The 22,641-nt window shown below is 41.4% G+C and overlaps 2 protein-coding genes across 5 annotated transcripts in view; both read right to left on the bottom strand.

Moving 5' to 3' along the window:
• Window positions 1-10,058: 10,058 nt before the first annotated feature.
• Window positions 10,059-10,859, bottom strand: LOC308102982 (phosphatidylinositol transfer protein beta isoform-like; the record flags this gene model as incomplete). Its single annotated transcript, XM_080452835.1, has 1 exon — window positions 10,059-10,859. One exon carries the CDS (start codon window positions 10,857-10,859, stop codon window positions 10,059-10,061), a length of 801 nt encoding a protein of 266 aa, XP_080308961.1.
• Window positions 10,860-15,212: 4,353 nt separating this feature from the next.
• senp6a (SUMO specific peptidase 6a) overlaps window positions 15,213-22,641 on the bottom strand; it is a 42,892-nt gene continuing 35,463 nt past the window's right edge. For all 4 annotated transcript variants that reach the window (XM_080452584.1, XM_080452587.1, XM_080452585.1 and 1 more), the window contains 7 exons: window positions 22,289-22,381; window positions 20,492-20,934; window positions 20,001-20,089; window positions 19,230-19,318; window positions 18,060-18,128; window positions 17,630-17,780; window positions 15,213-15,994 (listed from right to left, as the gene is read on the bottom strand). In XM_080452584.1, the coding sequence (XP_080308710.1) occupies window positions 15,725-15,994; window positions 17,630-17,780; window positions 18,060-18,128; window positions 19,230-19,318; window positions 20,001-20,089; window positions 20,492-20,934; window positions 22,289-22,381 (1,204 nt within the window). In that variant the 3' untranslated portion in view covers window positions 15,213-15,724. The remainder of the gene's footprint in view (window positions 15,995-17,629; window positions 17,781-18,059; window positions 18,129-19,229; window positions 19,319-20,000; window positions 20,090-20,491; window positions 20,935-22,288; window positions 22,382-22,641) is intronic.

Below are 22,641 nucleotides of genomic sequence, written 5' to 3'. Positions count from 1 at the left end.
CCCATGTGTTAGGCAGAGTGAACAAGAGTGATCAGTTTGATCACTAGTGGATCAATTGCCCAACCCACCCTCCCTCCCACCCTCCCATGGGTCCTAGGGGAGGTAAAACAGTACTATACCCTTTCTGTAGAAGAAAAAAAATAACCAAAGCATGCTGGCATGTGGTGGACATTTTTGTCATTGCTACGGAGTGGACAATAATATAACCAGAAACACATAAAGAGCTAGCCCTAATCTACTGTTTAGTACAGTGTTCAAGGGACCTTTGGGGTTCCTTGAAGGTGGTCTGTAACTCTGAGTGTAAACACTTCGCTCAGAAGTGTTTTCAGGTTATTGAAATATGATAGAAAGGGTTGCCACCTAGCATAACATTTCTCAACTGAGCCTCTAATTGTAAATTTTACTTTTTCAAGTTTAAGACGGAACATCATGTCTACCAGCCAGGTAGATATAGATGGGGAGGAAGGTGATTTCCACATTAGCAGAATCCTCCTTCGTGCCAGGAGAGAGGAAAATGCAATAGGATTATAAAATGAATGTATCAGCAGGGACCTCGAAGATGGCAATAATACGACATGGCTGGAGATCCAGTGTCAGGACAAAAACGTGACCCAAAACGTGTATAGTTTGGGACAGAAAAAGAACATATGGCTAAAGTCTGCAGGGGCGTGGCTACATCGGTCACATCTACACTACTGTTCACATTAGATTAGGATATATCTCTGCTAGTTTGGCTTTGGAATAGCGGATCCTATGAAGGACTTTAAACTGTATAACATGCTATTTTTGAACATTTAAAAAAAATCTTGAAAGTGTGAGAACAACTGATTTAAAAAGCATTTGCAGAATCGGCCTCAGTTCTTAATGGGTTAAACTTAAAGGGCCCTATCTTACCCCTTATCCGTAAACGTATTAGTCATATTTTATTATTTTTTAGATTTAATTTTATTTTTGTATTATTATTTTTTCATTCTTTATTTTTTTAGAATAGTTCAACCAGCCTATCTACATCGTCACGTTGTGAGCTTGTAGATCCGCTTTTTCAACTATTTTAAAATGTTTTTCAAATAGTAGAAAATGGCAAAAAAAGAATAGGGATAAGGGGTAAGGCGGTGCTCAAGATATAGGTCCCAAAATGTTTAAACACCCTCTACCTCGTTCCCCTCATATCCTCTTCTGCTGAAGCTTTCGTCACCTGCTTTGATCAGAAGGTTGATGACATCAGGAGTGGACTAGGGTTGGGATCCTTTAGGATTTTAACGATTCCGGTTCCTTAACGATTCCCTCTTAACGGTCCCCTCTAACGATTCCTATAGGGGTTCCAAATGGACCTTTAGAAGTCTGTAACTCTGAGAGTGTACAAATTGTACCCTCTCTCAGCTATGGTGGTACTTGAATTTATACATTTTTAGAACCACCGGTGCTGTAATTGTATATCAGTCACCAGCTCTGACAGTGTGATAAAAACCGGTTCTGGAAACCGTTCCAAATGTGATGGAACCGATTCCGGTTCCTCAATGTTGGATCCAGTTCCTCCGGTTCCGGATCTTTCTCCCAGCTGACAGGCACTCCATTTCATGTCAACGACCCCCAAATTGACACATATTAGCCCACGGACCCCCATTTGAAAAGATTTGCCAGGGACCCCCATAAGAGAAGACCTTTTACAGCTCTACCGGTGATTCTCAACCATTTTAATTTCAAGGATCCCCAGTTTGCATGCATTAGGCTACGGACTCCCATTTAATGGCATTTCTATCTCTGGGACCCCATTTTATATTGTAAAATCAATGTTAATCTAACTCTGAGAGACATATTTCCATTGCACAGGCTTGTTTAACTTTATTTATTTTCCTTTCTTCCATCTCTCCTCTCTCTCTCCTACACGGCAAGTTTGAAATTGATCGGTCAGACGGTTCTCCAGATATGCGGGGGGGGGGAGGGGGGGGACACAGACACGCACACATAGAGATTTGCATAACGATGTCATATTGATGACATCAGGGATCTCCATATATGGAGATTTGCTGATCTGACCATATATGGAGATTTGCTGATCTGACCATATATGGGGATTTGTATTATAGACGTTAAATTGGAGAACTGCCGATCCGACTGACTGACCGACTGACACTGCACCGCACTCCATTAGCCATGGTGGACAGTAACTAAGTACTGGTACATAACATGGCTCCATATTTAAACTTTTAGTGTTTTTTCGTAAATTAATGCCCTTCTTGGTCATACTACAGCGTCACAGAAAAGCATCAAAAGTAGCAAATCTGCTACAATTGCTATTTTTTTTATTTGAATCCTAAAAGTAACAGTTTTGGACGTTTTTCCACCCGACAGGGACCATTTACTGTACTTGAGCACTGTAGTGCACAATATCTGCTGCTATAGCTTTTTTAGCTTTAGTTTTTTGATAAAACTTATGTTGCTAAGCCAGTGATAGTACTTACCACATTTTATTCAGCGCCATAAAATCCACATTGCCTTTTTCCATATTTGTTTTGTTTTTAGCTCTGCCTAACTTAAAGATAGTTGCTCATTCAGTGTGCCTTCAAAGGAGTTTCAGTTTTCATTATTGCAGTTAGACAACAGCTTTCATTTTGTATCTTTGACAAAATATTTATCAGTTTTCCCTTATCCAGGAATTGCATGTCTGTGGTGTATATTCAGTATTTTTGTTTAGTTTTTCCGACCAGAATATAGTTGTTGTCATTGCTGTTTGTATCTATCGGATGTAGTTGGAATCTGTATGCAAGACTATGGACATGGTATTGCTGTTTCATGTATTTTAACTGCAGATTGTGAATCCCACAGCCTAACTTTCTTATTTATTTCTGAAAACAGAAGAGGCATTTTTCAATAAAACTACTGAAAGTTTTTAAAATGTACAGCCAGTGTCGTTTTGTGTGAATTCTAACCATTCGTCCTCATAGTTTGCAATAACCATAGGTGCTCGCAGGTGTGCGAAAATAGCCAATCTTTAAGCTCTCTCAGCTTGTAGATCAGCTATTTTTTGGTGTGCAAACCTGCATGCAACTATTGCTATCCAGTGTACAGTATGACTCAAGGAATGACACCTATGACAGCCACTGCTACATAACCTTGTGTACTAAGTGGTTGAGTGAAACAAAAACAAAAAAAACATAATTACAAGGTTTGATTGTCCACAACGTTATTTGATAAAAAAAAACATCATTTTATCTTTCTTCAATGGAGGCTGAAATATGATTTTGTAATTTGTATTATATTGTGGTTAGATGTTGTCAAGCTTAACATGCATCTTCTTAACTTTCAACTTGCAAACTGAAGGTCCACCATGTGCTCAGTAACAGACAAAAATGTCCATCCTGTCAGAAAGCCTTCCATGACAAGTGTGGACATAATGGTTTGTAACGGGAAGGAAAAGTGTGTAGTTTGGCAGCAGAGATAATGGAAGCACCTGCCAATCAATTAACCCTGGCACTGCTCGGAATCACTCCCCACAGCAGTCTTGAGTGAGAGTACACTAAAATAAATGCTAATATTAGATTTCATTTGTGAAAAGCGAAAAAGTGGTCTTGTAACGGTCTTCATACAGTCGGTGCCTATTGACTTTGTCGTTTCTCATGTTGACATCACACTCCTCATTTGCCTCACTCACTCGTGCAGTAAATCTAGTTCCAAATACTACCACGAGGTGGCGCTTTGGAGTCACTTTTTTTTTGTTTCAGACAGACAGACAGACAGACAGACAGACAGACAGACGAGATGTGAGTCCTGACCTGGGACTGAAAAATAGCAGATCTACAAGCTCACAATGCCTGGCGTGTGTGTGTGATTATAATTATAATTATAATTAATATAATATACTATTATATACTACTATACACGTCGTGTAGGCCTACTTGTAGATTTTTTTGTTCTCGCATCATTTGCTGTGTAGTATTTAAGTTACTTCCTTCTATTGTTTTGAAAATGCTCAGTTAGCGTAGTGGTGAAAGCTGACGACCATTGATTCCACGATCCGCGTTCGAATCCCACTCCATGAACAAATATATTTGCTATTTTTGAATTTATATCGTAAAATCAATGTTAATGTAACTCTGAGAGTGTACAAATGGATCGCGGTTTTAGCCGTGGTTGCCGCAGTTAACCGCAGTTTGGGTGGATTTGGGTCAATCAAATATAATTATTAATTAATATCGGATAAACCACGGGTGAAATATTGCGGTAAATAAATTAATGACATCTAATATATCTATCCATAAAATAGCTAAATATCTGCGTGCTTGTGTCTGTGTGAGTGTGTAGAGCAGCCTCTGTGCGATTCGATCACAAAATGCATTGATTTAGCCTATGGAATGTCGTGCGTCTTTTTTCTTTTTTTTTAACCAGTCACTACCGTTCTGGCTGAATTCAACCGGGTGTTCGTACTTTCTCTATTTACAACCCGTACATCTACATAAACGTTCAGATTTCAAATATAAAGTGCTTAACTCATGGCCATGGATGTTACAATTCACTTCGAGTGGGTATAAGTACCTGTATCTTCCGTATTGTTCAATAAAAAGCATTTTAATCCGATCGGCGGCCATTTTCTCATAGAGTTATAGGGTGCGTTCGGAAATACAGCACTGAGCGCACTGGCCAATACAAACTAATAGGCGAGTGTGCTCCGGTGCGCAATTTCCGAACGCACCCATAATGTATCAGAGTGCAATACTCCTCCCAACCGATAGGGTCGCGTAAATGAAAGGCCAACAGCGAGGCGTTTGTTTTCATTCTTATAAGACCGCATGGCTCATTTATATGCACGTGAAAGTAACTAAGCGGAAAGTAACTAAGTACATTTACTCCATGTCCACTTGTTGCTGACGGGGATGCGTATTTGGTTGTACACACGCAGACGCAAGGGTGGCGTTTTCAGTCCGGAATTCAAATCATGATGCAACTTTTATGGGACACTGTTGTACAACAAAGTAGAATTCATTTGTGAAGAAAGAAAACCCCATTAACAGTTGAAAATAGCCTACACCATTTCTGCCCATCCCTCTAACTTCATGTAGGCCAATTGGTGCATTAAAAATATCAAAATTGGCCGCTCTGAATTTGTATCTGAACAAATACTTTGATAGAAGAGATACAGAGGTACTGTAGGGGGGAGGGGGAACCTGATAGCAGAGTTCCTCACTTGGCTTATTTGGAATAGGCTGCATATCATTAACATAACCGGTTTGACAAGAGACTGGGCCAGTGTTGTAGGCTAGTGCTAATTTTGGAAGTGGGGGAGCACGGTTCTTGAGCCAGGCCGCGCTGCGCTAAAACGCACTGTCTGTGCCTGTGGTGGCCTACTGAAAGCTATAATAACATAGTAGTAATGACAAGGGTGCAATTATATTCAATGATATTTAATTGTTTTGTGGAAAACGCATGGCTCATCATGCTTAATTAAAGAGAGACTCACTTGCCTTTTCTTAGTGCTTTTCATTGTTTGGACAGAAGACATTATAAACATTTAGCCAATATTCGATCATCATTAAATAACAGACAGTGAACTGGTAAACTGGTGACAGCATGTCATGGATAGCACATTAATTCTTAAACAATATTGAGGAAGAAATAAGAATAGAAATAAAATAAAACAAACCAAAAAGACGCCAATAACCCCTGTCTTATAAAAATTGCCAAAGTGGGTCTGGGTTATCTGACATGACAGGCTGTGCCACTCTGGTTTTTGTGCTTTCTGCCGCGCGATGTGCTCGCAGCCAAGTCTTGACATAAGGCTCTGGATTCCAGGACCTGAGCGGAGGTCCATACTGTCTGAGCCGACACACGTTCTGTATGCAGTCGCGAACGGAGTGATGTTATGAGGTTCAATGTTCATCAAACTAAAGCCGCACTCGCATTCTGCCGAGCTGCATGGAATGAGCATATTACAGTTAATAAGGGGTGCAGCCTGGTACCTTTCTCCCTCCACATTCTATGTAGGCCTATAGTCCCTAAAAGCATTCACTGAAGATTTTTCTAAGGGTTTTCTAAATCTCACCTGCACAACCCAATATTATGCTGTTGTTACAAATTTAATGCAGTAAACATGAACGTGCTGTCACAGATGATCCGATCATCTTTATTTTTAAATTTATGATGAAAGCCGCACACGCAAAATGGGGGTCCCCAATATGGTTATTTTGGGGGGTCATGGCCTGAAAAAGATTGAGAACCCCTACTTTGATGCATCTCTCTCTCTCTCTCTCTCTCTCTCTCTCTCTAATAGACTAAAATGTTGGGAAAATAGCGCTGCATCGCGACTCGTTGTGAGCTTGTAGATCGTTTTTTTTGCCTATTTAATAGCCGCGCTGAAATTGCATCTGAACAAATAGCCTGCCTTGATAACCCTCCCCCCCCCGTCCGCTCAAAGAAAGAGACACACGGCATACTGTTTGGCCTAGGCTCAAAGCTCAGCTCAGACCTTCACATGTAGGCTACAGTCAGAGGTTAGAGGGGGATGGGGGTCGTTTTTTCCCCCCAGCCATTCCAGTAGAGTTAGACCTTCACAGGTACAGTCAGCGTGAGAGGGGGATGGGGTAGCTTGCAACACTTTGTGAGCTTGTAGATCGGCTATTTTCACTACTTTAATTTATCCCCGTTCAGTAGCATTGGAGTTAACATATATGACGCAAAGGACGCAAATGATCCCATAACCCCGAAACAATGACAGATCTCCACGGGGTCTAAGCCAGGCATTATTAATGTAAAAAAAATGGACCATGTTCAGCTTCAACAATCCCTGCTACATGGGTATTTCGTATTTAGAGAGATTTACCAATAGAGAAATTGTATGTCTCCTCTGAACCGAAACCAGTGAAAGGGTGGGTGCCAATGGTCCATGCATAAACATGTTTAACTTCAGATTGATTGGTCACCCCACTGAGGAGAAAAGTGCATGAGGACAGACCGAATGACAGGTTTCCTCATTTTATAGTAGGATCAAACTCAGGAGTCAATCAAGAAAGAAAAGTAGCCAGAAGAGCCTGGAGATGCCAGCCAAACTGAAAATAAAGGAGAGCAGTTAGGCCAATCCTATACAGGACCGTCGTCCTAGCTGCTCTCCCTAAAAACCACAAGTCACTAAACAATAAATCAATATGTCAATCAATAAAATCAATACTGGTAATAGGACTACCAGTCATCTCCAGGCCAAACTCCGACTGAATCTACGCTGAAGCTAGCAGGTTTTATAGGTGTTGGGCGGGTCTGCAGCTGCAATCAGGAATGAGCAGCAGGTGTGCAGCCTTATGAGAGAGGACAGCTTTAAACCCTTTATGAACTGAACCTGAGTTGCCTCTGTACTTTGACTGCTTTTCCCCCTGTGTACAGTACACCATGTCTCTTCGTCACAAATAACTGATCTACAATCTACAAGCTCACAATGCTTGTAGATTGTAGATCTGCTATTTTTGGCTAATGTTTCCCACAAAATGTGGATGCTTGCTGAGGGTCAAGTGGGTAATGTCATTGGCCTCACATTTGAGTTGTTTATTTGCTGTTGTCACTTCCTCACACCCTATGAGAGGAGAGGCCTAAATTATACAGAACTTGAAACCAGTTATTAAAAACTTGGTGCGTGAAGATATTTGTGAGATTAGTTTTGGCTTTAATCTCTATTAACTAGAAGTGGATCAAAACCAGTGGCTCTAAGCACAGCAGCCATATTGGAAAGAAATGGAATATGCTTCCTTGCTTCCTTCACTCACATAGGTGTTACCAATCATACTGATGAGGCTCTGTTCCATTTAGTGTAGTTGCACAGTGGTCCTCAAACTTTTTAATTTCAAGGACCTCCATAACTCTGAGAGTGTACAAATGGAATACACACCCGTAAGGGGCCATCTGGAACCCCCTCAAGGAACCATGAGGGTCCCAAGACCCCAATTTGAGACCCACTGGTGAAGCAGAGTCTTTCTAGTGAGCCAACATGACCATAATGGGACAAAGCCTTCATTGTCCACAATGTCACTCATGTTTTTGTGTTACACAAATAACTGATCGGTCGTGTTGTAGATCTGCTATTTTTGGATGCTCGAGGTTCAAGTGGTTAAATGCACAGCCACATAATTACAGATGATGTCATTGGTCTGCATACAGCTCTTGAGTTGTTTGTTTCTTTGTTGTCGCTTCTGCTCCTCACACAAGAGAGGAGAGACCTAATTTTTCCATCTTTCTATATCCAGTCCGAAATGCTACCGGAAATGAATGCTATTGGCTGCAACCGCAGCGAGGGCGGGTCTTCACGCGGTAGAACCAGTAGAAACCCTAGAAACATACCCTACTGTATCATTCATTTTAAAATGAATGGGACCATAATTTACTAAACGCATATCATATGATTTAAAAAAGACTTTAACCTAGCGATTAAAACCATAACGTGTTCATGAAAAGGTTTACTAAGGTAATAAAATCAAATATAAAGTCCGCACAAAACCTTGTTAACTTGTATTGAGATTATAATGTATTGCAACCGGTAGAAGGTGAAATATCTGCTAGGCCATTAATAGGAACAGCACTGTGTAAGAGAACCGGAAGAGTGCTTCAATTCCAGCGCCCGATACAGGGCCATTGGTTTAACATTTACATCTGTAAGACCAATCCACGGACCTTATTGTGCCTCCTCTGGTGTGGCAGATGATTTGCCTCACACAGGACTGAGAATTAGACATTTATAACCCTAAACTACGCAAGAATTATACTTGATCTCATGACACCTAGTGGTGGGACTACTGTTCTGATAAGATGTTACATTTGATCTGTGGACTCGACTCACTGTTTACTTACTTATTATGTTCATCTTATTATTCATGTTTTTTATTTATTTGGTTTACTGTTAATTTATTGGCTGGGTATATATTCTGTACATATTGATGCTTGGTTTGCTTTAAATTCAATTCAATATCCTGTTGGATGGCCTGATGCCCTTCACTTGATGTTAGGGGAGTTGGGATTACGTGTTTAGGATCCATTTATGCGCATGACCATATATGGGCATTACGGTCGGATCTGTGGCTCTGGACAACCAACTCTCCATATATGCCTATATATGGACGTATCAGGTTTGTTAATGGTTATGTCTTGAGTCAGTGACATGCCTATATATGGGCATATCAGGTTTGTTTATGGTTATGTCTAAAGTCATTGACGTGGCCGTTGTCCGCCCGCCCTCCCATTAGCCAACTTTAATATGGGATGGTGAAAAGCTCACAAAGCGTCACAATGTGATACACTGTGAGCTTGTAGATCAGCTATTTTAACTACTATTGATTTTTTTTTATTATGTGGCCTACTTTCAAATACTTAAGTATTTTTAAATGCTAGTAATCCTGAACTTAACTTTAACTCAAGTACGAATCTGACTGACAACTTTCACTTGCACTTGAGTAATATTTGACCAGGTAATGGAGCAATTACCTGTGTACTTTGTGTACAATTAGTGGTGTACTTTGTCCACCGCTGTCCCTCGGTTTGTGTACAATTAGTGGTGTACTTTGTCCACCACTGTCCCTCGGGTCCTCTGCAACACATACAGCAAGTTTGAAGTTGATTGGTCCTCGATATGTGTAGAACAGGTACATATACTGTATATATATACACACAACACACGCAGATTCGCATATAGTAGAAAGGCCAGTCTAGGCTGGTGGGATATTGAGATTATTAATTCACACAAAACAAATCGAGTCGAGGGATTGAGTTCCTGTTGGCAGCCTGAACAAAGAATTTGATGGTGATCAGTGCAGTGGTTTTTGAGAGCCACAGACACACAGGCAGACAGACACACTGTACAGGTGAAAACATAATCTCCCCCCTGCCTTCGGCCTGGCAGAGACAACAGCAGTGGAATACAGTAGCTACTGTTTGGCAAATAGAACCCATCACTCAGCCTCACCGATTTACCCCCATGCCGTAAATTTGTCTTTTTGAACCTCAAATTCAAAGCAGATTTTTTGACATTTCTGGGCACACACAACTTCTCTCGCAAGAACCACATTGTATAAGCAGGTCAGTTTCATTAGTCACTCCAAAACCATGCCGCTGTATTCACCTTTCTCCCTCATCTCATCCAGCTGCTTCTGAGTGTCCTCCTCCATACAGCGTATATCTTCCATTGACAGGTTGATCCATTTGTCAATCCAGCAAAACAGCAGTCTATTGAAGAGCGTGATCAAGCGCTTTAGTTTGTTGTGTATCAAGTTCTCCACAGTACTTTGCAGACCCCAATACTTGAACTTGACCGTAACCAGCTTATAGGCACACATGCGAGGACATCTGGAGTCACTCGCAACGCCTTTCTTCCAGTCAGGTCCCAGGGGCCCTCTTCCAGTCTCCTCTGACCTGAAGGTAGAAGGGTCCTCATCAGGCTTGTAGTCTGCTTTCGATACTTCACTTGCAACGTCGATGTGAACAACCTCGGCATTCCTCCATTCCTCTGCGTCTGATCCGTGAACATTGTCCTCCTCTCCCATGTCCGGCTTGTGCCACGTGTCAACCTTAACGAAAAAGTTGTCCTCCATGAACAGATGTGTAGTAATTGTCCGACAGTAAGGGTATGCATTCCAGGCCTTCTCGTGGAGATCAAGAGAACCTTTTGGTGCCAGCCAACTGATTATTCTAGGCACGTTACTCGTCATGTGGAAGATCTTGTGTGTGTATTGGCCTTTCACGCCGTTTTCCTCGTAGGGCTCATTGACCAACACCTCCACGCCCTGTCCTCCGCCTGTCTCTTTCTTACTAGCCTCTGCGGTCGAATACAGCTGGCCCACCTGGTACTCCTCCACCGAAATGGGCAGGACCACTCGATATTCTTTAATGCTCATTCTGGCTGTTGTATTCTGTCTAGATCACAGTGCGCAGACGGGCGTAAAACCAGTTCTTCAGGTCGGCAGCTGTTCATAGAAGACTCTGGTTGACTTCTTGTGTCCCTGCCTTAAAGTCTAGCTCGGGGTCTGTGTGCGTCTAAAGACATCCTCACCTTATATACTGTAAGGCTGACGTCACATATGGGTGTGTTGTGTGTGAGTCACACACACAACACACCCATATACGGTAACATGTTGTTTCTGACGGGTGGAAACCTTGAATGTCCAAAACCGCTGATAATCAGGAAATGTAAAAGAAACAAAAAAATAACCTGGGTTCCAATAGATCCAGTCATAGTTATTTAGTCACAAGTTCTTGATAATACTTTTCATAGGTTAAATATTTATACAAGACACACTTAACCATTTTCAAGTGGTCCAAAGCCCTCTAAACCAGTGGTCCGAACCACTGGTTTAGAGGTTCAAATGGTTTGCGAGTCAAATATGGGGTCAATTGGACGATGCGTTCATTATGTTTGACATGTTATTGGTCAATCAATAGGCCCCTCCTGCAAACTTTGGAAGGCAATAGCCAATCGGAATAGAATATGAAAGATTTGCGTAATGCATGTATCAAAAACCTCCAGAGATAATGTGTAGCAATTTTACATTTTAAATGTAAAAAGCTCAGATCTGGTATTTTCAAATGGCTGCTATATGGTTAGTGTTAGTGGTTAAACTGATCTTGATGCTATATTTGCAAATTTAGCCAGGGACCCCCTGGAACCCCCTCACTTTAAGAAATACTGGGCTACAATGCCTCGTCATGAGTCACTGAAGTCGATTTGTGAGATGGAATATTCCACAATATATGCTCTAATCCTAGAAACCGTGGCATTATTCTAGATCAGGCAATGATTTTAGATAAGCATGTTAATTCTGTGTCCCGTGCCTGTTTTTATCACCTTCGTGATATCACCAAACTAAGATCTGTTGTTTCATACCCGGTGTCTTAGATAATAGAGCTAGAAATCATCATTCATGCATTTGTGTCTAAATCGTTAGACCGCCTGCAACTGGTCCAGAATGCTGCTGCCAGGTTACTAACCAGCCTCTTTGCACTGGCTCCCAGTCATTTATAGAACACACTTTAAGATTATCACACACAGAACCCTCCATATCTATGTGACCTGCTACAACCTTATGTGCCCAGAAGGTCTCCGAGATCCTCATCCCAAGCCCTGCTGGTTGTTCCTCCCACAAAACTAAAAACTAAAAACTAAAGGTGATCAGCCTTTGCTAGTTCTGCCCCCAGGCTATGGAATGAGCTCCCAGGCCTCTGTGCACCTTTTCAAAAAAACTTTTAAAGACTCACCTATATTTTGGCGCAGTCGGTAGCGCTGTCGCCTCACAGCTAGTTCGATTCCCGCCGGGGACGCTGTGGGCACTGGGGGCGTGTCTTCTCCTCCGAGTCATAAGCGCCCATACCCTAAGTGGGGTTGGCGAAAGGGCCTACTCTGTGTGGAGTTTGCATGTTCTCCCCGTGTCTCCTAGGGTAGTTAATACCCTCACAAAAACATGTAGTAATCCTGGTCGCTATACCGCCTCCCCCATGACAGCCGGGGCGCCTGATGGAGGGGAAAGGAACTGATTGGAATAACGTGTTCCTTCCATGCGCTACGTCCAACCAGGGAAACTCCCCCCTGTCAGGTGACAAGAAGCTCAGTTGGCTCTCATGCATTGAAGGAGGCATGAGCTCGGCTCTGGGCTCCCTAGGCTAGCGGGGGGAGTGTAGCAGTCCTTTACATAGCCCTTTACGATTACAGATTTTGTGTTGTAATATAATCCTGAATTGATTTCTTGATTTTCACCGGCTGATAGGTTAAATGCCAATCGTTTTATTTTTGTCTTATTTTATTGACGTTTTACTTTTATTGTTGCGAAGCACTTTGAGACCTATGTCTGTGAAAGGTGCTCTACAAATAAAGTTTACTTACTATTCCTTGAATTGCATAAAGAAATACTATTATGCAGGCCTTCTTCTGGCATTGTGACCGAATGTAATCATTTGGGACAAAAAAGGTCAATTTTCACATTCAGAAAATATTAGTTAGGAAATTTCTAATTTGACATCCTCACACTTTACTTTTACTGTACCATGACAGCAATATCGTTCTGGACTCCGACTTGGGATGGGCAATAATAGCAAAACTGAAAATGTAGAAACAATGACAGACTTAATCTTGCTCATGTAGGTTGATTAATCGGGAATAGTTTTTTGTTGTTGGGATAATTACATTTCTTACAGTATATATTAACAAATCAACAGAAAAAAACAAATTTTATAATGGAATAAATCGATTAGTCTGATTAACCACTTGTATTACAGTACCCAGTGCACCTCATTCCGTGCATATGTACGGCGAGTCCCACGGTGGGCGTAACCAGTTGCAACCCGGAAAAACCCGGAAGCAGCGCAGTCCCCACAACAAAATTTACGATTCTGTGCCTATCGGTACATAACTCAAATGGCGCCGAGTAGGCTCAAGGGAACGTCGCAACGTTCGGGACGGCAACTCGTTCGCTTTAGCTCACTCGGTGGTCCCTTACGTGGCTCCAGTTCCCATGTAGTCAGGGAATGTTATCAGAATAATGTCAAATCTTGGAATAAATTCCTTACCAAGAAATTTCTAGTAACACATCTCATAAAGACTGTTTTAAGTAGCATGTGAGGGGTCAAACTATGGTGTTTTTATGATTCTGAATCCATTGCAAGCATTTTTTTTGCACCAAAACCACTCCTTGGGCTAAAAACGGCCCAATCTCGATGGGCTTTTTACACAAAAATTTACCTGGAAAAGGTTGGCTATGGCCGTTTTTAGCCCAAGGAGTGGTTTTGTTGCAAAACAAATGCTGGTTATGGTGGGTACCCCAACTTTCAGCAGCTGTCAAAAATTCCCCTAGGGAAACTGTATTTCAGTCTTTATGAGATGTGTTACTAGACACTTTTACAAACACATTGGTGAAGACATTTCTTGGTAAGGAATTTATTCCAAGATTTTTTTAATATCCCCTGACTAATGAGAAATGGTTTAGTCACAATGGGGGAGATGCGAGGCGGCTATGCACGGATTTTCAGGTTTTCCAGTTGTCCATGCACGGAATGACACCTACGTGCAATGTATACGAAGTCGTGCGAGATCAGGTTGGGTCTCCTATGCGGTTTTATGTGGAAAACCTTGATCAAGTTGAATGACAACTCAGCCAGGATCAGATGGACTGACTTGGGCATATCGTTGTTGTCGCCAACTTGTCTGGGCAGAAACCTCTTATCTCCATATTCTGACTTTGTGTTTTTAGTTTTTTTAAATTAACGCCCTCATACCACAGCGTTACACAAAAGTATCAAAAGAAGCGGATCTGCAAGCTCAAAACACGGCGCGAAGCGACACGTTTTGAGCTTGTAGATCTGCTACTTTTGCCATGTTGAATCTTTGAAAAGTAACAGTTTTGGACATAATGAGGTTTCCACCTGACAGACGATATAATATTATTCCACTGTCTCTAATGTGCCCTTTATTATCGTGCATTGTAATGTAAAGAACTGCACATCAGGATGTTATGCATGTCCCATTAAACACCCCCCTCATTTGTTTTGTCTCTAGGTTTAGTTTCTGTGCATTTATATGTTGTGGCACCACCTTTTTAATAAGAAATCAATAAATACATAAAACAAATGACAGCAAAGTTTCTCTTTTTTTCCTTTTTTTTTCTCTCAGCTGCGCTCTACACCACTCGTTACGCATAAAAGAAAATAAGATGCAAGAGCATGACAGTATATTCTGCACAGATCCTCCTCCAGATAACACATCTAGTGAAAACATAAATTAACGGGGAGGGTTTGTCACGCCATAAACTGGTCAGTCAGTCAAAACGGTGAAATTACAAAGGCAGCGAAAAAACTCGAGCATAATGTACAGTTAACGTTTCTTCTTTTTATTTATTAAAAATTGTGTGTGTGTGATGAGTGTGTGTGCATGTTTGTTGTCTGTAGTTAATGGAAGGAATAACGACAGTTTTAGATATGGAGGGGTGGGAGTGAAAACACCAGCAGCATACAATCAACGATTGGCCCCTCTGTGGTGAAAGCCTTGATGGAGGCTGGGCTGGGGGGGGGGCCTAGCAAAGTCATGGTCAGGGGTTCTGAATTGACAGGACCGCACCGCATTCAAGAGTTTTAACCCATTAGGACCTGGAACGCATCTGTGTCATTTTTTAGATTTCTTTGGCTTTTATATAGCGGATATACGAGCTCATAGCGTGGCACAGTGCCACGATATGAGCTTGTAGATCTGCTATTTTTTAAACATCTTTGCAAATCTTTGAAAATATACTTTTTTTTAAGCAAACTTTTTCTTTACTCAAATTTTTGCGTCTGGGGGGTCCCTGGAACAACATATTTTGAGATGAGGGTCCGGGGCCAAATATATCATTTTGGGGTCCTTGACATGGAAAGGTTTGAAAAACCACCGATATTATAGCAAAATTTTTCTCTTAGGATTTTTGTTTTAGAGGACATTTGTAGAATCCCCAGAAGCAAAGATTTGAGTTTAAAAATGTTTGCTTTAAAAATATATATATTCAAAGATTTGCACAAATCTTCCATGATGTTTTTAAAAAAAATAGCAGATCTACAAGCTCATGAGCTTGTAGATCTGCTATTTTTGAATAGCCAAAGAAATCTAAAAATGACACAAATGCGTTTCAGGTCTTAAAGGGTTAATAGGAACTCCGGCGGTGCCAACCAGAGGGGCGGAGGGTGAGGAGGAATCGGGGTTTCCGAGTCTTTTTTACTTTAGTTTTTTTTGTGTTGTTGTTGTCGTTTAGGGGCTGATGATGGCTAGGTTCTGGGTCAGCAGTGCTGCTGAGCCTCCGGGCCCCGCGAAAGTCTCTTCAATGTCGGGCTCCTCGTCGGGAGAGTCGGGCGCCAGCGGAGGAGAGGACGAGGCCCGGTCGCTCCCTTTCCTGCCCTGCTCCTGTTGCGTCTGGATCTTGAGGATGAGCTCCCCGATCTCCTCGCGCTTCGTCTTCATCCGCTGCTGAGGGAACCAGTCGGCCAGGTTCACGGGCAGGTGGAAGCTGGGAATGGGGTTCTATAACGTTGGGGAGAGGGAAATAAGAAAACACAGCTATTTAGTCAGTGGTGGAAAAAGTACTCAAATTCTTTACTTAAGTAAAAGTACCAATACTGCAATATAAAAATACTCTGTTACAAGTAAAAGTCCAGAATTAAAAATTTACTTTAGTAAAAGTACAAAAGTATTGGCATCAAAATGTACTTAAAGTACCAAAAGTAAAAGTACTAAATATTTGAAAATAGCCGATCTACAAGCTCACAACGCGTCGCGATGCGACGCGTTGTGAGCTTGTAGATCTGCTATTTTCAAATAGCCTAGGTTTAAAATAGGTTTAAAGTGGTTAATGTATGTTTCATTATATCATAATTTATATCTGAAAAGTAACTAGTAACTAAAGTTTTCAAGTAAATGTAGTGGAGTAAAAGTACAATATTTGCCTCTGAGATGTAGTGGAGTAGAAGTAAAAGTATTGGAAATTGGAAATACTCAAGTAAAGTACAAATACCTCAGAATTGTACTTAAGTACAGTACTTAAGTAAATGTACTTAGTTACTTTCCACCACTGTATTTAGTATTTATGTATTTTAGATAGGACTCTGCCTCTGGTTGCACACAGAGAGAGAGACAGAGAGACAGAGAGCAGGGGCGTCACGGCCATTCACTGTGCGTACGACGCAACACACTCACTCTCACAGATCCGTGATTTCATACCCCCACTTTTTGCAAAAAATAATAATAATAATTTTTATTTTTTGATAATATATCGGTAAAATAAGGCAAAAATAAGAATTAAATAACATAAACCTAACCTAACTCTAACCCTAACACCGAAATAAAGTAAAAAAAAAAATAAAAAAAAAAATCCGCCAAAAAAAAACTAAAATGTTTGCGAACGCACTCCGCTACTTTGTAGATTTAAAATATCATTACAAAACATACATTAATATATGGACTTTGGCTATTTGAAAATAGCCGATCTACAAGCTCACAACGTGTCGTGGAGCGTTGTGAGCTTGTAGATCTGCCATTTTCTAAAATGATTGTACACATTTTGAACACATGAAATGGAAGATTTCTGCATAATTAGTACTTTTACTTGGGGTACTTTTAAGTGCATTCTTACGCCAATACTTCCTTACTTTTACTCAGGTACATTCTGAATACCAGACTTGTACTTTTAAGTATTTCTGCATTGTATTATTGACACTTTTAGTAAAAAATGTGAGACTGGTGAAGTGGTAATCCCTCGACCCCACCCTCCACCCCCCTAACCCAGGGGTCTTCAACCTTTTCAGGCCAAGGACCCCTTAGCTGAGAGAGAGATGAAGCAGGGACCCCCTCTATATTGTATAACATTGTGTTTCAGATTAATTTTTTTTTTTTACTTGGTCTGCCCTTTTTTCCCTCTACACCTATACCTCTTTGCCAAAAAATAGCAGATCTACAAGCTCACAACGCCTCGCAGCGCGAGGCGTTGTGAGCTTGTAGATCTGCTATTTTTGGCTAAAGTTCTAGGCAAGGGATGCTAGGGTTCAAGTGGTTAATGCGAAAAAATAAATCATATCACACAAAAATTTGGCGGACCCCTGTAGTAACTCTGAGGACCCCCTAGGGGTCCCGGACCCCCTGTTGAAGACCCCTGGCCCTAACCTCAAAGAAGCTCTCCACATATTGCAGGATATAAACTCCGCAGTCGCTGAAGTTATCCTGCTGAGGCACACGTGGGCTGGAGCCCTTCATCACTTCTTTCGCAAAGCTCCGCCGCGTCCCTTTACGCACCTCCCACTCCACCTCCAGGTACCTAAAAAACAATCACATACAACAATCATCAAAAACCAAACGGAAATTCAAATTGTATTCATAATGTTCCAATGTTCAATGACAATCAAAAATTAATCACAATTATTTGTGAGACAATTAACACATTCACTGCCAGGGGTTTTCTAAAAACAGGCTGTAGCTTCTGGCAGCATTTCTAAGCATTCTAAAGACTAATCTTTCAAGAACCACAGAATATTTATCTCCAGTATGATCGATCCCCTGATGGTTGCTAACAGTAATAGCAGCAGTAGATACTTACTCGCGCAAAGTTTTGACCACTGTGGACCTGGTAGGACCACGTAGGGAGTCCATGATGAGAATACAAGGCCTGTGATGCAACGAAAAAATATGTATATATATGAACTTTATTATAGCCGTGTACACAGGTATCACAATATATATATGAACTTTATTATAGCCGTGTTCACAGGTATCACAATATATATATGAACTTTATTATAGCCGTGTTCACAGGTATCACAAAATAAAACATCACAACAGCAATATTCAGCCGAAATATCATAATTAGCCAGCCTTGTGTTAATACACTGGAGTAAGCATCAGCAAAACAAAACTGGTTTGGACGTTGGTGGTGGTGGGGTCTGTATCCACAAAACTACACCCACTAATTCATTCATTACCTACATAATCTCACTCATTCAAATATGTGTAAGCATATTACAAACTAGACCAGAACATTCTTAAAACAAACGTATATGTTGCAGCATTTTCCTGACATCCAGAGCAATTGATGGATTTTTATTTCTTTTTATTGTACAATAGCTCCCACTAGTGGTCAAAGTACAGAATGACGTGATCTTTTCTTGGAGACGTTGATATGCAAGAATGTTTGACTCATTGTTTCTAGAGCAGGGGTCTTCAACGTTTTTCAGGCCAAGGACCCCTTGGCTGAGAGAGAGAGATGAAGCAGGGACCCCCACTACATATTGTATAAAATTGTGATGTCGATTAAACTTTTTTATAGATAGATTCATAGACTTGAATTCATAAAGTCATGAGACGTGAATTCATATTAATGTGTATTTTCTTGACATGCTAAACCCCCAATGCTTAGTAAACTTGACCTTTGGCTCTTGGTACTTGGTCTGCTCTTTTCCCACTCTACACCAAATCTCTTTGCCAAAAATAGCAAATCTACAAGCTCATTGTGATCGTGATTTTTGCAAATGTAGTGGTAGGGTTCAAATGGTTAATGTAAAAAAAAAAAGGTTAGGGTTAGTTCCTATTATACAAAGATTTGACGGCCCCCCCTGTAGCAACTCTGAGGGCCCCCTAGAGGGTCCCGGACACCCTGTTGAAGACCCCTGTCTCTATAGGCTGGGGCTTGGAGGGAAAGGTAGGACAGCGTTTATATAACGGCTATGTTTAGGAGGCACACACACAGTACAGAAGTTGTTGTTTGACTCACTGTTTACAGAGGCTGGGTTTGGAGGCCCAGGCCGAGTTGTCGGGAAGTACAGGCTCCTCAGCGAGAGCCCCATCCTCACTGCACTCATCCTGCACATGGAAACACAACGTTTCATTATGGAATTATTAGATGAAAGCTTTGACTGACCGATACCCAACACTGCTCTGAATAACGGCATCACTTCAATGTCTCGTCAAATCTAAATCGCCGCTGTAGGGCAGAAACCTCTCATCTCCATAGTTTAACCCATTAAGACCTGAAACTGTGGCATTTTTAGATTTGAGCTAAAAAGCATTAATTTACACTTTGGGCTATTCCAAAATAGCAGATCTACAAGTTCATAGCGCGGCACCGAGTGCCGCGCTACGAGCTTGCAGATCTGTGGTTTTTTATGAAAAATCGTGAAAATGTGTGCAAATCTTTGAATATATATATTTTTAAAGCGAACATTTTTAACTCAAATCGTTGCTTCTGGGGGGGTCCCTGGAACAAAATATTTTGATGGGGGTCCGTGGCCAAATACATATCATTTTGGGGGTCCTTGATATGAAAAAGATTGAGCACCACTGATATAGAAACATATGTTTTTTCAGAATACTGTTGAGATTTAGGAGACATGTAGAATCGGCTTCAGGTCTCAATGGGTTAACTTTTTTTCCGTGAATTAATAGTATTAAAAGCATTCATCATACTACAGCGTCACAAAATGATATGTGAGGTTTCCACCCCGACAGCGACGAAATGTAAAAGAAAACCCATAGAATTGAGTACCTGACAGGAGCTTTGGTCATCAGAGAAGGTATAGGTGTCATCGTTTCCTTTCCCTGAGCCGTAACACACGCTGATTCTGTGCAACTCACCTTAAAAAACAAGACAAAGAAAATAATTAGAATCAGTTTCTCATGCAATCATTTCCACAAAGAACACAGTTCAGATGTTTCATGATAACAGTTAGGGGTTCCATTAACCCTTTAAGACCTGTAACGCATCTGTGTCACTTTAGATTTCTTTGGCTATTCAAAAATAGCAGATATACAAGCTCATAGCGCGGCACCGAGTGCCGCGCTACGAGCTTGTAGATCTGCTATTTTTGAAAAATCGTGATTTTTTTTTAATTCTATTTATTTCCGATTTTTTTTTAGGATTTAAATTTTTTAAATTTTTTTAAATTTCATTTGTGATTTTTTTTTTAAATTCTATTTATTTCCGATTTTTTTTTTAGGATTTAAATTTTTCTTAATGGGTTAAATAGAGGGACTCACTTGTGTAATGATGAGGCTCGGCCTCGCCCTGCACACCGTTGACCACGGGTGCTCCTCCCGCGGCGGCACTTGAGGTCTCTTGTGCCCCGTTGCTAAAAGCAGCACAGCCGTCCTTGGCCTGGTGGTCCCCGTTGCGGCTCACGCCGTCCGCCGCCGCCGCCTCCGCTAGCCCTGCAGGGGGCCGGTGCAGCGCAGGGGGCCGGTGCAGTGCAGGGGGCCGGTGCAGCGCAGGGCGCACTACGTCATCTCGTTCCGGGGACAGAGGTCGGCAGTGGTCCGCTGGGTGGTCCTCTGAGGGAGGGACAGAGGAGGAGGAGGAGGAGGAGGCTGGAGCGCTGCTACCAGAGGCTGCTGGGCAATTGGGGCCCTGGAACAGGGGATTGGGTTCGTACTCGGGGCCCCGGAGGCCCGGGAAGCAAATGACCGCTAAGTACCAGTGGGCTCTGTTGGAGAATGGAAGAATACAACATGAAGAGTTTGGTGCAATGTTTCGTTTTACAGAATGAGCCAATCTGCCATTTGATTTTATACTCATACTTCAGCTCAAAATAAAAATAATAATATGGGCTTGACAGTAATTCTGTTAGAATAACTAACATTAAATATACCTATGGTAGTAATTGTTTTTTTCGTCAAATGTGTTTTAGACTAGAGCTTTACCATTAATACTATGCAGTTTATATAGTTTATTGTTTACCATTAACACATTGAATGCCAATCGCGTAGATCTACACAAACCTATTTAAAGCCGCAGCGTGCCAATCGCGTAGATCTACGCGAACCGCCGGTTCGCGTTGATTTCACCCCAGGTGCACTTTCGGAATTTTTTGATCAATTTCCGGTTCCGGTTTGAACACCGGAAACAGAATTATTTGGGATCCGGTTTTGCCGATCCCGTCGGCCCTCGTTCGAATGACGAAACTGAAACTCAATTTTCTCCTCGCATATCACCGTTTAACGTAAACCGCTCTAACTACAACCATGGAGCTCCGTTTGACACGTGGTTTTCACTGGTAGATTCAGTGAGATGTCGCCGATGTATACAGCACAGCTCAATCTTAAGGATTTTAACAAGGTCTATGGCGACGTCAAAAAAACAAAAAAACAACAATAACACGCTGGCACTGGTGAGTACATTATGAGATTAACGTCTGGCATGGAATGTGTTAATACTATGCAGTTTATATAGTTTATCGTTTATCTAATACTAAGACCAAATTCAGTTCAATGGCACTTTACATTATGTTCGCACACTATTCTAAGTACATCCAAAATTATCCATGTTAACTCTTAAACTGCCAGGGTTTTTAAAAAACAAAAAATGTTTAACATTGAAGTGAATGGAGCAGCAACCTTTTGGAAAATGTTATCTCCTGGTTCTTTGTGAAGAACAGAAAAACGGAAAAACCAAAAAAATAAAGAATAATTTTAGAATTTGTTTTATTGTGTTTTTGATTTAAAAAAAAAGAAAACGTTTATAAACGTTTTTGGCAGGCAGAGAGTTAACAAATATGACTCGTCTGTCTGTCCTTCACATATCCAGAAAACCATTAATTCGATCGACTTCACACTTGGGTGCATCGCTGAGGAAAGTGCCGTGACAAGTGTGAAATCCATGGGATCAGTGGTTCCCCAGAACAGACTTGGCCTGCTGCAAGCGAGCATCAGGCTTCACACTTGGTGGGTGTGTTGCTGGATCGGATGAGCGGCTCTACAGAACCGGGTTTGCTCCACACCAGGATGTGTGTATGGGCAATGCACCAACATGTATATAAAGCTGAGACTGGGGACACTCACGACTCATTGATGGGTACGAAGATGAAGTCTTTTTGGAAAAGGTCTACATGTCGAGTCCACGTCTTCACTCTATTGTGCTTCCTCTTCTGGATTCTAGCGACCACAGGGAGAAAGACAGGACTCTGTTAGCAATCTGAAAGCTTCCGGAGAGAGCTTAAAGTTAAACACATGGAGGGTTTAATTTAGTCCAGAAATGGAAAATACTATTTTGGCAATTAGGGTTATTCTAGAGGAGTAATGAATGGACATTTCTTTTAGCACTGAAGGGGGATGGTGAAAAAAAACAACAACATTCAGAATTGATCGTTTGGCAAGTTGGTTAGAAAGGCTGCGAGCATAACAGTCAAGGACTT

The sequence above is a fragment of the Gymnoscopelus braueri genome (genome assembly GCF_963280865.1).
Source record: "Gymnoscopelus braueri genome assembly, chromosome: 16".
In the NCBI taxonomy this organism is placed as follows: domain Eukaryota; kingdom Metazoa; phylum Chordata; class Actinopteri; order Myctophiformes; family Myctophidae; genus Gymnoscopelus; species Gymnoscopelus braueri.
Note: the sequence above shows the minus strand (reverse complement) of the source record. Positions and strands in the feature narration are given on the sequence as shown.